This window comes from Mobula hypostoma, chromosome 1, assembly GCF_963921235.1.
Source record: "Mobula hypostoma chromosome 1, sMobHyp1.1, whole genome shotgun sequence".
In the NCBI taxonomy this organism is placed as follows: domain Eukaryota; kingdom Metazoa; phylum Chordata; class Chondrichthyes; order Myliobatiformes; family Myliobatidae; genus Mobula; species Mobula hypostoma.
Window position 1 is genome coordinate 154926418 of NC_086097.1, and position 18380 is coordinate 154944797.

The 18380-nt window shown below is 43.6% G+C and overlaps 1 protein-coding gene across 1 annotated transcript in view; it reads right to left on the reverse strand.

Annotated features, from left to right (window-relative positions):
* col22a1 (collagen, type XXII, alpha 1) overlaps positions 1–18380 on the reverse strand; it is a 328136-nt gene that overhangs the window by 191472 nt on the left and 118284 nt on the right. Inside the window, exon 6 of the mRNA XM_063048837.1 lies at positions 12829–12952. Within this exon, the coding sequence (XP_062904907.1) occupies positions 12829–12952 (124 nt within the window). The remainder of the gene's footprint in view (positions 1–12828; positions 12953–18380) is intronic.

Consider the following 18380-nt stretch of genomic DNA (forward strand, 5'->3'; position numbering starts at 1 on the left):
CACCAAGCCCTTGTACAACTGCAGTAGTACCTCCCTGCTCCTGTACTCGAATCCTCTCGCTATAAATGCCAGCATACCATTTGCCTTTTTCACCGCCTGCTGTACCTGCATGCCCACTTTCAATGACTGGTGTATAATGACACCCAGGTCTCGTTGCACCTCCCCTTTTCCTAATCGGCCACCATTCAGATAATAATCTGTTTTCCTATTTTTGCCACCAAAGTGGATAACTTCACATTTATCCACATTAAATTGCATCTGCCATGAATTTGCCCACTCACCCAACCTATCCAAGTCACTCTGCATCCTCTTAGCATCCTCTTCACAGCTAACACTGCCACCCAGCTTTGTGTCATCCGCAAACTTGCAGATGCTGCATTTAATTTCCTCATCCAAGTCATTAATATATATTGTAAACAACTGGGGTCCCAGCACTGAGCCTTGCAGTACCCCACTAGTCACCGCCTGCCATTCTGAAAAGGTCCCGTTTATTCCCACTCTTTGCTTCCTGTCTGCTAACCAATTCTCCATCCATATCAATACCTTACCCCCAATACCGTGTGCTTTAAGTTTGCACACTAATCTCCTGTGTGGGGCCTTGTCAAAAGCCTTTTGAAAATCCAAATATACCACATCCACTGGTTCTCCCCTATCCACTCTACTAGTTACATCCTCAAAAAATTCTATGAGATTCATCAGACATGATTTTCCTTTCACAAATCCATGCTGACTTTGTCCGATGATTTCACCGCTTTCCAAATGTGCTGTTATCACATCTTTGATAACTGACTCCAGCAGTTTCCCCACCACCGACATTAGGCTAACCGGTCTATAATTCCCCGGTTCCTCTCTCCCTCCTTTTTTAAAAAGTGGAGTTACATTAGCCACCCTCCAATCCTCAGGAACTAGTCCAGAATCTAACGAGTTTTGAAAAATTATCACTAATGCATCCACTATTTCTTGGGCTACTTCCTTAAGCACTCTAGGATGCAGACCATCTGGCCCTGGGGATTTATCTGCCTTCAATCCCTTCAATTTACCTAACACCACTTCCCTACTAACATGTATTTCCCTCAGTTCCTCCATCTCACTGGACCCTCTGTCCCTTACTATTTCTGGAAGATTATTTATGTCCTCCTTAGTGAAGACAGAACCAAAGTAATTATTCAATTGGTCTGCCATGTCCTTGCTCCCCATAATCAATTCACCTGTTTCTGTCTGTAGGGGACCTACATTTGTCTTTACCAGTCTTTTCCTTTTTACATATCTATAAAAGCTTTTACAGTCAGTTTTTATGTTCCCTGCCAGTTTTCTCTCATAATCTTTTTTCACCTTCCTAATTAAGCCCTTTGTCCTCCTCTGCTGAACTCTGAATTTCTCCCAGTCCTCAGGTGAACCACTTTCTCTGGCTAATTTGTATGCTTCTTCTTTGGAATTGATACTATTCCTAATTTCTCTTGTCAGCCACGGGTGCACTACCTTCCTTGATTTATTCTTTTGCCAAACTGGGATGAACAATTGTTGTAGTTCATCCATGCAACCTTTAAATGCTTGCCATTGCATATCCACTGTCAATCCTTTAAGTGTCATTTGCCCATCTATCTTAGCTAATTCACGTCTCATACCTTCAAAGTTACCCCTCTTTAAGTTCAGAACCTTTGTTTCTGAATTAACTATGTCACTCTCCATCTTAATGAAGAATTCCACCATATTATGGTCACTCTTACCCAAGGGGCCTCTCACGACAAGATTGCTAATTAACCCTTCCTCATTGCTCAAAACCCAGCCCAGAATAGCCTGCTCTCTAGTTGGTTCCTCGACATGTTGGTTCAAAAAACCATCCCGCATACATTCCAAGAAATTCTCTTCCTCAGCACCTTTACCAATGTGGTTCACCCAATCTACATGTAGATGAAGTATAAAGGACAGGTGGGGACTACACGGTTCCAGGATATTAAGTGTGAAGTAGAGAAAGATGAGGCAGAACGAGTGATAAGGATATGTGCAGAGGGATGGTCTGATGGAACATGGAGTTAAATGTGCAGAAAGAGTAAGTAAATTTAAGAAGGACAACAAAATTCAAGGGGCGTATAGCCCGGTGAGAGTTCGAGGAGCTGGGTTATGCACAATAGGTCGCGATTTAAGCAGAGAGAGGAGAAATGGGTTAAAAATTCTATATCTGAATGCGCGAAGCGTCAGAAATAAGGCGGATGAGCTTGAAGCTCAGGTGCGAATGGGTAACTATGACGTTGTTGGGATAACGGAGACATGGCTGCAGGGGGATCAGACCTGGGAATTGAATGTACAAGGGTATACGTGCTATCGAAGGGACAGAAAGGTGGGCAGAGGGGGTGGGGTGGCCCTGTTGGTGAGGAATGAGATTCAGTCCCTTGCAAGGGGGAACATAGAATCAGGAGAAGTAGAATCAGTGTGGATAGAACTGAGGAACAGTAAGGGTAAAAAGACCCTAATAGGTGTTATCTACAGGCCCCAAAACAGTAGCATCGATATTGGGTGCAAGTTGAATAGGGAGTTAACAATGGCATGTGGCAAAGGAAATGTCACAGTAGTTATGGGGGATTTCAACATGCAGGTGAACTGGGAAAATCAGGTTGGTACTGGACCCCAGGGTAGGGAGTTTGTAGAGTGACTACGGGATGCATTTTTGGAGCAGCTTGTATGAGAGCCGACCAGGGATGAGGCTATTCTGGATTTAGTGTTGTGCAATGAACAGGATTTGATAAGTGATCTTGAAGTAAAGGAGCCATGAGGAGATAGTGACCATAATATGATAAGTTTTTATACGCAAGTTGAGAGGGATAAGGGCAGATCAAAAGTGTCAGTATTGCAGTTGAACAAAGGAGACTATGGAGCCATGAGGGAGGAGCTGGCCAAAGTTGACTGGTCGGATATCCTAGCAGAAAAGACAGTGGAACAGCAATGGCAGGTATTCTTGGGAATAGTGCACAAGGTGCAAAATCAGTTCATCCCCTGGAGAAGGAAGGATTCAAAGGGGGGAAAGTGGCCACAGTGGTTGACAAAGGAAGTCAGAGATAGCATAGCATTAAAAAAAGTATAACAGAGCTAAGGTGAGTGGGAAGACGGATGATTGGGAAATTTTTAAGGAGCAACAGAACTTAACTAAAAAGGCAATACGGGGAGAAAAAATGAGGTATGAATGCAAGCTAGCTAGGAATATAAAGGAGGATAGGAAAAGTTTTTTTAGGTATGTGAAGAGAAGGAAGATAGCTAAGAACAATGTTGGGCCCTTGAAGAATGAATTGGGAGAAATTGTTATGGGAAACAGAGAAATGGCAGACGAATTTAATAAGTACTTTGGATCTGTCTTCACTAGGGAAGACACAAGCAATCTCCCAGATGTATGGATGGGCCAAGGACATAGGGTAACAGAGGAACTGAAACAGATTAACATTAGGAAGGAAACAGTGATGAGTAGACTAATGGGACTGAAGGCTAACAAATCCCCGGGTCCAGATGGTCTGCATCCTAGGGTACTAAAGGAGATGGCTCTGGAAATTGCGGATGCATTAGTGAACATTTTCCAATGTTCCTTAGATTCAGGATCAGTTCCTGAGGATTGGTGAATGGCTAATGTTATCCCACTTTTTAAGAAAGGAGGGAGGGAGAAAACGGAGAACTATCGCCCTGTTAGCCTAACATCAGTAGTGGGGAAGATGCTAGAGTCCATTATTAAAGATGAAATAGCAGCATATCTTGATAGCAGTGATAGGATTGGGCCGAGCCAGCATGGATTTACCAAAGGCAAATCATGCTTGACTAATCTATTGGAGTTTTTCAAGGATGTAACCAGGGAGATAGACGCGGGAGATCCTGTGGATGTGGTGTACCTTGACTTTCAGAAGGCATTTGATAAGGTACCACATAGGAGATTGGTGGGTAAAATCAGAGCTCATGGCATTGGGGGGAGGATATTGACATGGATAGAAAACTGGTTGGCAGATAGAAAGCAAAGGGTAGTAGTGAATGGGTGTTTCTCGGAATGGCAGGTGGTGATTAGTGGGGTGCCACAGGGCTCGGTATTGGGACCTCAGCTGTTTACGATTTACATCAATGATTTAGAGGAAGGCATTGTGAATAACATCAGCAAGTTTGCTGATGATACTAAGTTGGGTGGCAGTGTGACATGTGATGAGGATGTTAGGAGAATTCAAGGTGACTTGGAAAGGCTGAGTGAGTGGGCAGAAACTTGGCAGATGGCGTTTAATGTGAATAAGTGTGAGGTTATTCACTTTGGGAGCAAGAACAGGAAGGCAGATTATTATCTGAACGGTGTGGAGTTAGGTAAGGGAGAAATACAAAGAGATCTCGGAGTACTTGTTCATCAGTCTCTGAAGGTGAATGAGCAAGTGCAGCAGGCAGTGAAGAAGGCTAATGGAAAGTTGGCCTTTATTACAAAGGGAATTGAGTACAAGAGCAAGGAAATCCTTTTGCATTTGTACAGGGCCCTGGTGAGACCACACCTGGAGTATTGTGTGCAGTTTTGGTCTCCAGGGTTAAGGAAGGACATCCTGGCTGTGGAGGAGGTGCAGCGTAGGTTCACTAGGTTAATTCCTGGGATGTCCAGACTGTCTTATGCAGAGAGGTTAGAGAGACTGGGCTTGTACACGCTGGAATTAAGGAGATTGAGGGGGGATCTGATTGAGACATATAAGATTATTAAGGGATTGGGCAAGATAGAGGCAGGAAATATGTTCCAGATGCTGGGAGAGTCCAGTACCAGAGGGCATGGTTTAAGAATAAGGGGTAGGTCATTTAGGACAGAGTTGAGGAGGAACTTCTTCTCCCAGAGAGTTGTGGAGGTGTGGAACGCGCTGCCTCAGAAGGCAGTGGAGGCCAATTCTCTGAATGCTTTCAAGAAGGAGCTAGATAGGTATCTTATGGATAGGGGAATCAAGGGTTATGGGGACAAGGCAGGAACCGAGTATTGATAGTAAATGATCAGCCATGATCTTAGAATGGCGGTGCAGGCTCGAAGGGCTGAATGGTCTACTTCTACACCTATTGTCTATTGTCAATATCAACCATCTTACTGAAAAATGTACAGTCTGTAGTAAATAAAATCAAACATCTCAGAGCTAGGTGCTGTATCAGAGGGATATTAGGACCACGTGCGTCCTTTGTTTCACGGAAACCTGGTTAACCCCTTCCGTACCTGACGCAGTGATTCAGATTCACTGTACACTGTCAAGATAGGACTGTTGAGTCTTTCAAAAGCAGAGGAGGAGGTGTGTGCCCTCATGATCAACTCCTCTTGGTGTACAAATGTATCAGTGCTGTCTCAGTTTTGCTCACTAGACCTGGAATATCCCTAAAATCACTAAATAAATCCCATCAACAGATCACTTGTAATACCAGAGGAAACAATACACTGGACCACTGTTACACCACCATGAAGAATGCCTACCATGCTATTTCATACCCTCACTTCAGAAAGTCTGATTATCTGCCTGTACTTCTACTCCCTGAGTACAGGCAGAGACTGAAGACTGCAGCACCAGCAGTGAGGACCAAGAAGGTATGGACAAGAGAAGTGCAGGAACACTTACAGGACTGCTTTGAATTGGTGGACTGGACTGTATTCAGGGTTTCATACTTCAAACCTAGATGAGAATGCCGCAGTTGTTATCGACTTCATTAAAACCTATGTGGATCAGAGTGTGCCTATGAAAACTTGTTGTACATTCCCAAACCAAAAGCCATGGATGAACCAGGAGGTTTGTCATCTGCTGAGGGCTAGATCTGTGGCATTTAGGTCGGGTGATCCAGGTCTGTACCAGACAACCAGGTACGTACGACTTGCAGGGGACTATTTCAATAGTGAAGAGACAATTATGAGCAAGATTGGAGGCGACATCCTGATGTATGTCAACTCTGGCAGGGTTTGCAAGACATTACTTGCTACAAAGCAAAACCCTTTTATGCCCACTTTGAAAGGGAGAGTATAACTACTGCCGTGAAGACCCCTATAGCACCTGGTGACCCTATGTCTCGGAGGTCCATGTTAGGGTGTCTTTAAGGAGGACAAACCCTTGCAAGGCGGCAGGCCCTGATGGAGTACCTGGTAAGGCTCTGAAAACTTGTGCTATCCAATTAGCAGGAGTATTCAAGGACATTTCAACCGCTCACTGCTACGGTTGGAAGTTCCCACCTGCTTCAAAAAGGCAATGATTATACCAGTGCCTAAGAAGAGTAGTGTGAGCTGCCTTAATGACTATCATCCAATAGCACTCACAACTACGGAGACAAAATGCTTTGAGAGGTTGGTTATGATTAGAAGGAACTCCTGCCTCAGCAAGGACCTGGACCCACTGCAATTTGCCTATTGCCACAATAGGTCAACAGCAGCCGCAATCTCAATGGATTTTCACACGGCCTTATATCATCTGGATAATACAAATACCTATGTCAGGATGTTGTTCAATGTTTAATATCATCATTCTCACAGTCCTGATCAATAAGCTACAGAGCCTGGACTTCTGGACCTCCCTCAACTTCCTAACTGGAAGACCACAATCTGTGAAGATTGGTGATGATATCTGCTCCTTGCTGACGATCAGCACTGGTGCAGCTCAGGAGTGTGTGGTTAGCCCACTGCTCTACTCTCTCTATACCCATGACTATGTGGCTAGGTATAACTCTAATACCATCTATAAATTTGCTGATGATACAATCATTGTTGGTAGAATCTCAGATGGAGATGAGAGAGCATACAGGAGCAAGATATGCCAGCTAGTTGAAGGGTGTCACAGCAACAAACTTGTACTCAATGTCAGTAAGACAAAAAAGCTGATTGTTGACTTCAAAAAGGGTAAGATGAGGGAACATGAACCAATCCTTGTAGAGAGATCAGAAGTGGAGAGAGTGAGCAATTTCAAGTTCCTGGGTATCAAGAACCCTGAGGATCTAACTTGGTCTCAACATATCAATGCAGCTCTAAAGAAGGCAAAACAGTGGCTATCTTTCATTAGGAATTTGAAGAAATTTGGTTTGTCAACTAAAACACTTGAAAGCTTCTATAGATATACAGTGGAAAGCATTCTGACAGGCTGCATCACTGTCTGGTATGGGGGCTACTACACAGGACCAAAAGAATCTACAGAAAGTTGTAAAATTAGCCAGCTCCACCTTGGGTACCAGCTTCCGTAGTATCCAAGACATCTTCAAAGAGTAGTGCCTCAGAAAGGCGAGGTACAATATTAAGGACCCCCATCACCCAGGGCATGCTCTCTTCTCATTGTTGCCATCAGGAAGGAGGTACAGAATCCTGAAGGCACACACTTAATGATTCAGGAACAGCTTCTTCCCCTCTGCCATATGATTTCTAAATGGACACTGAACCCATGAACAATGCCTGACTTTTTAAAATATACATTATTTCTGTTTTGCACTACTTTAATCTATTCAACATATATGCTTACTGTAATTGATATATTTTCTTTCTCTTTCTATATTGTCATGTATTGCATGGTACTGTTGCTGCTAAGTTAACAAGTTTCACATCACATGCCAGTGATAATAAACCTGATTCTGATTCTTATACCGGAAGAATTGGATCAGCCCATCATGGAAAGGCAGTGTAGACTTGATGGGCCAAATGGTTTACTTCTGCTCCTATATCTTATGGTCTTTACTTTCTACATGGTTATAAAAGCTCTTGTTAGCCAGAAAGAACTGTAATCTACAAATCAGTGAACTGGAATGAGGCAAGGGCCATGGAATCCCACAAAGTAAAAGTCCGTGTCTTGCCATTGGTTACAGGAATGGAGATGGCCATTTTGAGACACCGTCCTTGCAGCTGCTATTTTGTGAGCTGCTTGGTGAACTGAATCTTACTCCAGAATAATCGGAGCAACTGAACATGGACACAATGAGTTTTCTGCTGAGACCATTTTCAGGTAAGCTCTTTATTATGTAAAATGGAGCTTGAAGAAGGAACAACCTGTGATCTGGTTGCCTAATCTGTTTAGACTGGTTTGAATCAGTTTGGATTGGATAGAACGAAAGAAATTACCTAAGGCACAAAGGTGAATGAAACGGCCATAAAGCAGTATTGCTTGTAGCCCTGGGCCTCATCCAATGAGAACAGACACAGGTCATTAAAATGACCTGGAGCCAACAAAATTGAAACATCATAGATTGATCTGATAAGGAAAAGAATAAGAATTGAGAACTTTATGAGTACAGGCACTGACAACTCTGCAGAGACCAACAACTCCTGACGTAGGAAATGTGGAGATTACATCGGGATCAAGGAGAAAGCCTGGCCAGCATAGACTCCTTATCCTAGGTATTGCCTTTTCTTTGACTGATCATGGAGGGTCAGGGAAACCTAGTGGCTATGCACACAGCTATTCAGTTTGCAATTTCATGTTCTTCTTAGATGAGACAATACAGGTCAATACATAAAGATACCCTCTGTGCCTGACTGATCAATATTTTTGAGTTAATCTTTGTAACACTCTTAATAATCGTCTTAACAATGCCTGTAAGCAATTTAAAAAATCAATTTTCCTCGTGGCGTTTGCAAATTCCCTTCCTATTGTTTTGAAGGTACAAGTCACTTAATCCTACACATCTTTTATCATAATTTTATCAGTCCCCACCTGGAAATTTCAAATTAAGTTTAATCTCTTTAAGTCAATCGTGCCTCTGGCACAGCTCCTTATTTTCCCCATGAGACTGTACATTTTGGCTTTTTTAAAAATCTCATCTAGAATTTTTTCCTACTGCTTAATTAATTATTTTCAACCTTTCTCCCTATTACCCCTGGGCCTATCTATTCCCCATTGCAATCCATACATTTTCTGTCTCTTTTCTTTTACTGAAACTCTGTGGTAAACACCGCATTGTATTCAATTTCCCATTGTTCACTGGTTCCTTTATCAATAGTTCCATTCGTTTTCATGAACTACAGCAATAGCTAGGAAAGATCTAGAAAGCAGAATGGGGAGCATTCTAAACTATACTCTCTGCTGAATACTTCACTAGTAACACACATAAAAGTTGCTGGTGAACGCAGCAGGCCAGGCAGCATCTCTAGGAAGAGGTGCAGTCGACGTTTCGGGCCGAGACCCTTCATCAGGACTAACTGAAGGAAGAGCTAGTAAGGGATTTGACAGTTGGAGGGGGAGGGGGAGATGCAAAATGATAGGAGAAGACAGGAGGGGGAGGGATGGAGCCAGGAGCTGGACAGGTGATAGGCAAAAGGGATATGAGAGGATCATGGGACAGGAGGTCCGGGAAGAAAGACAAGGCGGGGGGGGGGACCCAGAGGATGGGCAAGGGGTATAGTCAGAGGGACAGAGGGAGAAAAAGGACAGTGAGAGAAAGAATGTGTGTATAAAAATAAATAACAGATGGGGTACCAGGGGGAGGTGGGGCATTAGCGGAAGTTAGAGAAGTCGATGTTCATGCCATCAGGTTGGAGGCTACCCAGACGGAATATAAGGTGTTGTTCCTCCAACCTGAGTGTGGCTTCATCTTTACAGTAGAGGAGGCCGTGGATAGACATTTCAGAATGGGAATGGGATGTGGAATTAAAATGTGTGGCCACTGGGAGATTCTGCTTTCTCTGGCGGACAGAGCGTAGATGTTCAGCAAAGCGGTCTCCCAGTCTGCGTCGGGTCTCGCCAATATATAAAAGGCCACATCGGGAGCACCGGACGCAGTATATCACCCCAGCCAACTCACAGGTGAAGTGTTGCCTCACCTGGAAGGACTGTTTGGGGCCCTGAATGGTGGTAAGGGAGGAAGTGTAAGGGCATGTGTAGCACTTGTTCCGCTTACACGGATAAGTGCCAGGAGGGAGATCAGTGGGGAGGGATGGGGGGGACGAATGGACAAGGGAGTTGCATAGGGAGCAATCCCTGCGGAATGCAGAGGGGGGGGGAAGGGAAAGATGTGCTTAGTGGTGGGATCCCATTGGAGGTGGCGGAAGTTACAGAGAATAATATGTTGGACCCGGAGGCTGGTGGGGTGGTAGGTGAGGACCAGGGGAACCCTATTCCTGGTGGGGTGGCGGGAGGATGGAGCAGATGTACGTGAAATGGGGGAGATGCGTTTAAGACCAGAGTTGATAGTGGAGGAAGGGAAGCCCCTTTCTTTAAAAAAGGAAGACATCTCCGTCGTCCTAGAATGAAAAGCCTCACCCTGAGAGCAGATGCGGCGGAGACGGAGGAATTACGAGAAGGGGATGGTGTTTTTGCAAGAGACAGGGTGAGAAGAGGAATCCGTGTAAGCGGAACAAGGGCTACACATGCCCTTACACTTCCTCCCTTACCACCATTCAGGGCCCCAGACAGTCCTTCCAGGTGAGGCAACACTTCACCTGTGAGTCGGCTGGGGTGATATACTGCATCCGGTGCTCCCGATGTGGCCTTTTATATATTGGCGAGACCCGACGCAGACTGGGAGACCGCTTTGCTGAACATTTATGCTCTGTCCGCCAGAGAAAGCAGGATCTCCCAGTGGCCACACATTTTAATTCCACATCCCATTCCCATTCTGACATGTCTATCCACGGCCTCCTCTACTGTAAAGATGAAGCCACACTCAGGTTGGAGGAACAACACCTTATATTCCGTCTGGGTAGCCTCCAACCTGATGGCATGAACATCGACTTCTCTAACTTCCGCTAATGCCCCACCTCCCCCTCGTACCCCATCTGTTACTTATTTTTATACACACATTCTTTCTCTCACTCTCCTTTTTCTCCCTCTGTCCCTCTGAATATACCCCTTGCCCTTCCTCTGGGTCCCCCCCCCTTGTCTTTCTTCCCGGACCTCCTGTCCCATGATCCTCTCATATCCCTTTTGCCAATCACCTGTCCAGCTCTCGGCTCCATCCCTCCCCCTCCTGTCTTCTCCTATCATTTTGGATCTCCCCCTCCCCCTCCAACTTTCAAATCCCTTACTCACTCTTCCTTCAGTTAGTCCTGACGAAGGGTCTCGGCCTGAAACGTCGACTGCACCTCTTCCTACAGATGCTGCCTGGCCTGCTGCATTCACCAGCAACTTTTATGTGTGTTGCTTGAATTTCCAGCATCTGCAGAATTCCTGTTGTTTGCGTTTTTACTTCACTAGTGATGCTGATTCTACCACTATTTCTGCCTTTCAATCTCTCCTGAAAATACTTCAGTCAGGAAACTTTTGTTCCCAAACCAATCCAAATATGAACCAAGTCTTGCTTATGATTTTTATTCTGCATTCTATAAGTTATTAAATTCCTCCACAACTGCACATCAAGCTACTCTTGAAGGAAATACATAGAATGCTGGCATTGATGATGTTATCAGAACAATAACAGATGGAATTTAATTCAGGTGTGTGAGTTTATGCATTTTGTGATCACTAATAAGGGAAAGAGATACATAGAGATCGATCATACCCTGAGGAGTATTGAGGAATAGAGGGAACAGTGTACAAGTTCAAGTTTCATTTAAATGTGCAGCATGTGTAGAAAAGGCGATAAAGGCATATGAGGTACTTGTCTTCATTAACTCCTGTGATAGTTTATAAGCACTGGGAGGTTATGGAACAACTTGATAAAACATTAGTTATGCCATTGCTGGAGTAGTGTGTACATATCTGGTCAGCACACAATTGAAAGGACATAACTGTACTGATCGGTTTGGTCACCGGCCGCTCGACTGTAGTTTTCAGTTGGGCGCTGGACGCTCGGGGAGATTTGGCGGGGGCGGCGGGCGCCCGGCGCTCAGCTGGGGGCCGTCATCGAGTGGTTGGCGACTTGGGCTGCCTCCCCCACTGACTTAGTCTGGTGAGGAGGGTGTGAGGACACCCAGCAGGACTAAAAAAAACAAGACCTGACAAAGGGCGGATGAGCTCCTTGTGAGCCAACGGCCATCTTCCATGGAAGAGATTAAAGCCTCACCACGTATCTATGAATTGTATGCTATGCACCTAGTTAGAAGAGATATGATGAACTTCGGCACTGCACTGTGTGCCTGGACCTGCCCAAGGCCACTGCCTAAGGAAGGGCCAAGCTCGAAGAAGCGGCCGCGGCTGGAGGCCAACACGGCCTTGGGCTCGAGTTCGGCGGGGGTGGCGGCGGGCGGTGTCAAGATGGCCAGCAAGAACAAACTGGAGGAGAGGCTGTACTCGGTGCTGTTGCAAGATCGAAGAAGATGGAGGTGCATAGCCACCAACCCTGGATTTGGGACAGCACCCACTGACTCACTGACTGAACTGTACTGAAGGGGATGGAGAGGAGTTTCATCAGTTGTTGCCTGGGATGGCATACTTCAGTTATGACAGACTGGATAGAATGAGTTTTTTTTTTGGTTGAGAGGATCCCTGATAATGTAAACCTCTCCCCATATCAGAAGGATTTAAAATGAGAGGGGATGGATTTAAGGATGTCTGGAGAGGATCTGAGGAAACTCCATTTTTACACACAGATTCATTGGAATCTGAATGAGAGAGTGATGGAAACACAAACTCTCCCAACATTGAAATAATATCTAATTGACCACATAAACCATTGGATACAGAAACCTAAACACCAATGCTAGTATATAGGATTAGTATGGGTGGTTGCTTGATAGTCCGTATATAGATATGACAGGAGAAAGGACTGAGGTAAATAAAGAAATTGCTGGAAAAACTCAACAGGTCAGACAACATCTGGAGAGAGGAAAAATATTTCAGCTAGATAAACTTCAACCATTTACTGATCTAAAATGCTAACTTCCTTTCTTTCCATAGATACTGCCTGGCCTGCTGAGTACCTCTGGCATTAATTTTTGTTTTTAATTATGAGTCTATATACCTGTGGAATTCCATATTTGTCGATAATTTGCCAAATGTACCAGTCTTCTCTTCGTGAGGATTTTCGGAACTTAAATGTAGCAACAAAGGCATATTCATCAGGCAGACCTTGAGGAAACACATCTCTGAGATAAAAGAAAGAATAGAAGTTTTTGAATGTTCAGCAGGTTTAAGCAGACCCATATGGATCTGGAAGATCACACATTCCATCCAGAGCCTCACAAACTCTTCTATTGTACAGAAATGCTGAAGTCCCTTATGCTGCCCGTATGAATGCATATGCTTGTAGGTTTTTGTTTCACACAGTTAAACATCTTTCCATATTTGAAACTCAAAGATGAGCAACAGAACATTTCAAGTTTTACGAGGCACCCTGGTTATAGAGACGGCGGTAACATTTTCACAATGGAGCAATAAATCGACCGTGTTTTTTTTCTGCTTCTGACTACTATATATTTTCCCATATTATTGGAATGAGTAAAGACATGATTAGGACCAGGTGTGACAATCCCTTTGATGAAATATGCACCAAAATAAGTGTCAACCCTGAGCTATAAGGGTCACCTTTACGGAATGTGAAGGAAGCCAAGCAACATAAAATACTATTGCATCAGGGAGACAATCGGTTCAGAAGATAAAGGGGGAGAGAGAGTGAAATGAACAAAGGGAAATGAATAACATCTAAAATAATAAGCAGGAGTTTTTCATGGTCAACTTATAGTTTGCTATTTATCTGAATCTGAATTTTCTGTTTTATTTAAAATTAGCCTTTGTTGTTGAAGACAGAAGATTTTACTTCTGAAGTAGATAACATTTTTCAGATGTAACCATTGTAAGGCTGAGATCTTCCTGGTTGATTCTTGGACTACAATGTTTTCTATGACTAGTTTCCTAACGTTGCCTCCCAACCCCCACTTTTTATACAGCTGGGTCACCTAGGATCACATCTTTAACCCATTTTAGTTAGACCACAGCAAGTTACTCTGTATACCAATACGAGTGGTATTGCAGCAAGGCAATAAAAATAAGCTAGCCCAGTGACCCAACCTGAGAATTAATACAAAAAAAAATTATACAGAGGTAAATCTGGTTAATTCATGAATGGCATGAGAAGTTCTGGCAGATACATCTGTGAATTAGGAACAGATGTCCACCACAGAACATTTGATGGTCACTCTGCCCTGAAAATGTTGTTAGTTAGAACAGGGTCATGCATAAATCTGTCAACATAAGATAAGAAATCCTGACAAGCCTGGCAGCTGGGTGAGTGGAACACTTCTTACAATACCCTACTGTGCTTCAGATGTGTTCTTGTTTATGCTTTCACACATATATTGTAGAGCCACAATTAAACATCTGAGCACCTGATAGACTAAGCAGCAGAGTTCATATGGACAGTTATAGTTCAATTAACTGCTATTTTTATCTGTGAGGTAGTGGTTGAGCCAGATGGAGCTGAATGAGTCACATTTATTTCAGGATGACACTGCCTGACCCATAGACCACAGGGAGCCACCGGAGCCAATAACAGCCCTGGTGTGAGTAGTGGCAAGACTGAAAACTGACAGTTAACTGCTTAAAAATCTACAAAAATAATGACATGGGCTAAAGTGCGTTAGTTGTCAGGCTGACAGGGGCAACAGTCAAAGGCAATGCTTATTAGGTTTCAAAATGTATTGTTAAAATGAAGCATGGCACAGATATTTCCACAAGTTTTCCTCAGAACTCATGCCTATTTGGTTTTAAATTGTCATCTCCCTTGATCTGCCCAAGAGCATAAATAGGAGCAGGAATAGGCCACATCACCTTTCAAGCCTGCTGCTAACTTTCAAAACATTTGGCTGACCTGATCTCATTTTCAGCTCCACTTTTCTGTTTATTTAGCAACATACTTGGTTCCCTAATAGTCCATGAAACTTCACTGTGGAAGACAATAGCAGTATGCCAGAAATTCCAGACTGTCAGGAAACAGAAGTGAGCCTAATTGCTATTGCTAATGTAAAGGTGCTTTTTAAACAGAAAGGTCTGAGGATAGACATATCATCAGGATCATATAGACTACAGCCCATAGTTCTGAAAGAGATAGCTGAAGAAATTGTGGAGACATTAGTAGTGATCTTTCAAGAATCACTAGATTCTGGAATGATTCAAGAAGACTGGAAAATCACAAATGTCACCTAACTCTCACAGAAGGCAGGGAGGCAAAAGACAGGAAATTATAGGCCAGTCAGCCTGATTCAGTAGTTGGGAAGTTGCCAAGGCACTTGGAGGCACATGACAAAATCGGCAGAAGTCAGCATGGTTTCCTCAAGGGGAATTCTTGTCTGACAAATTTGTTTGAATTCTTTGAGGAAATAATTGGCAGGAGTTACAAAGGAGAGTCAGTGGATATTGTTTACTTAGATTTTCAGAAGACCTTTGACAATGTGCCACACATGATGCTGTTTAACAAGTTAAGAGCCCATGGTATAACAAAAAAGATATCAGCATGGACAGGAGATTAGCTGACTGGCAGAAGGCAAGAGTGGGAATAAAGGGTTTTTTTTTTCCAGTTGGCTTCCAGTGACCAGTGTTGTTCCACAGGATTCAGCATTTAGTCAGTGTAGAGTATATAATATTTCAGTAATTTTGGAGTAATAATATAAATATACAGTATTGTTTGATTAAGTATTCTTTGTTGTTTACATAATTCATAATGGGTTTTATGTTAAAATATGTGAATAGTATATGTCATATGTGAGCACCTTACTAATGATGCTGAGATATATCCTAGGTTACACTAGGACACATCATCAGTGATGTAACCTGAGGTCATCGGGTGTTTCAGGTCTTTCAACATCAGACACAGTCGCCCAGACAACCCAGCAAGGGTTGATCAGTCCTTGGCTTGTGTCACAGCAGCATTGGTCCATGGGTCACATTTCTTGATCCATAGCCAAATGGAGGCTTGCTCAGCAGCCTCTGTGATGGCTCTGATGGCACTTTTCTTTGCAGTCCCCATAATACCAAGTAGGTTCTGCACAGCAAGCAGCCAGTAAAACTTCCACACCCCACCTCTCTTCACTCACATTGTCCCTCCACCTCTGTCTCTGGCACTACTCTACCAGCTCTTGGTATTTAGCTTCCTTTCGTTCAAATGCCTCCTCAATCTGGTCTTCCCAAGGAACTGACAGTTCTACCATGACCACCTGTTTTCAGGTTTCTGACAGAATGACTATGTCAAGCCTCTGGGACGATGATGCAATGAAGTCAGGGAACTTTATTTGCTTGCCAAGGTAGACTATCAGTTGCCAGTCTGACACTGTGGCAAGCAAACCACCTAATGATCTGGACAGAGGTTGCAGTTGTTCTCCAGGTTTGACGAAGGCAATGGCTTTCTGGGTTGGTGGAGGTACCTACTGTTGTTAATGATTGAGGAGATAGTTTCTGCCACTTGCTTCAGCACCTGGTCAAGGCACCAGCAGTAGCAGCCTTCTCCCAGGGTTTAGGCAGCTAAAAATAAGAGGAGTCATGTTATCCTCAGCTCTGTGTTTTTCTTTCGATTAATTTTATGTTTCAGAGTTCATAAACATAACAGTGGTGACAAGTGAGTTTTAAAACAAACCCAAGATGACCACCGACCTGCTGAAGCACAGCACATTTTTTTCTTTGCAAGGGGAAAAAGATGTTGAGCTAAAAAAAGACAGAAAATGGATAAAATTCATGGGTTCATAAACAATGGGTACTGGATGATAATAGTGGTAAATAACAAAAATGCAGAAATGGCTGGCTACATCGGAAAGATAGATGAACTCGATTACACAACAGATAACTGGGTTATGTATATTTGCAATAGCAGATGAGAAATGAGTGCCAGTTTTGCTGAGTAAAATTGGTGGCAGAGCATAGAGTTTGCTTAGAAGTTTAACTGCTCCTACTAAACCAGCCAAAATTAGCTTTGCACTATGCTCCACTCCTTCAACTCATTATGATGGATTGGGAATAAATGGCAATAGACAAAGCAGTGTGAGTTGGCTTTCCAAAAGGTAAAGCAAATGGCAATGTCACATACTGTACGCACACATTATGATCCACATTGTACAGAAGGGTTTGCTGTGATGTCTTGCCTTATGGTACAGGTGCAGTCATGTCACATTTTATGAGTGATGGTAGTGAATGCTTCGTAGTCTTTATATCATGTTCCCTTATTGCTGCAGAGTAAAATTGCACACAAGTTGACAGTGAGGCCTTGAATCTGGTTTGAGGTGCAAAATGTTTCAACCAGTACTTGTGTGGGGAAGAGTTTTCTCTTGTTACTGATCATCAACCAATATGTCCATTTTCAATGCACAGAAGTGCATTCCACTAACAACAGCATCACGAATACAGAGATGGGCTCTGTTTCTTGGAAGACAGAATTACAAGATTGAATTCAAGAGGACTGATCATGAAAATGCTGATGGATTGTCCTGTTTATCCTTGGAAAGGGAAATACCTGAAAAATTTATAAAAGAGAACATTCCTCTTGACGTATTCTCCCTAATGCAAAGCTAAAGTTTCCCTATTATGGTAGAGATGTTCCAAAGGGAAACCAAAAAGACCCGGCACTGTCTCAGGTCTACAAGGCCACCCAAAATGGATGAAATCTATTGCAGAAATTCCAGTGCCCTCATTTGAATCAGCAGTGGGAGGTGCTTGCCCTTGATGCTGGTTGCCCTACTTGGGGATTGAGAGTTGTTCTACCAGACAAGCTGAGAGCTAAATTGCTGGAGGAGCTACATGCTGGTCATCTAGGTATGGTCTAGGTATCATCAAAATGAAGCTTTATCTGATGGCCTAGGATAGATTGGCAAATCGAGCAGCTTGCCATGCACCATTTGGAATGCTAACAGGTCCAGAAGATACCAAGGGCAGCGTCTCTCCATCCCTGGGAATGGCCTGCATGGTTTGCTAGAGGATTCATGTGTATCTGCTGGACCATTCATGGGCATAAATATCTCGGTAGTAGAGAATGTAGCTACAAGGAGGCCAGAGTGTTCCCAATAGCCTCCACTACAGCCTCACACAGTGTCGATGTGTTGAGAAGCCTCTTCTCAAGGACTGGGGTACCAGAATAATTAGTCAGTGGCAATAGATCAGTTTGTTGCAGAGCTGTTTCAGTCATTCCTGACAATGAGTGGAATAAGATATAATACATCTGCACCATACCACCCAGCTATAAATGGCTTGGTGGAAAGGTTTGTCCAAAGTCTAAAGAACACAGTGCAAACAATGTCAGCAAAACACATTACACTGGCACTGAAAAGAAATGCTTCAATTTCCTGCTTGCATATTGTAATGCAGCACACTCCACAACCAACTACACAATAGCTGCTGTAAGCTGCTCCTGAGTCATCCTTTGTGCTCACCCTTGGATCTCCTTAAACTCAGTCTCAGAGGAGCACGCAGCACAAGCAGCTGAGACAACAGCTGACAGCTCCTTAAACAAGAAGATTCGATGTTTCACTCCTGGACAAGCAGTCCTGGCAAGGTACTACAGAGGTGATCAAAAGTGGGTACTTGGAAAGATTAAGG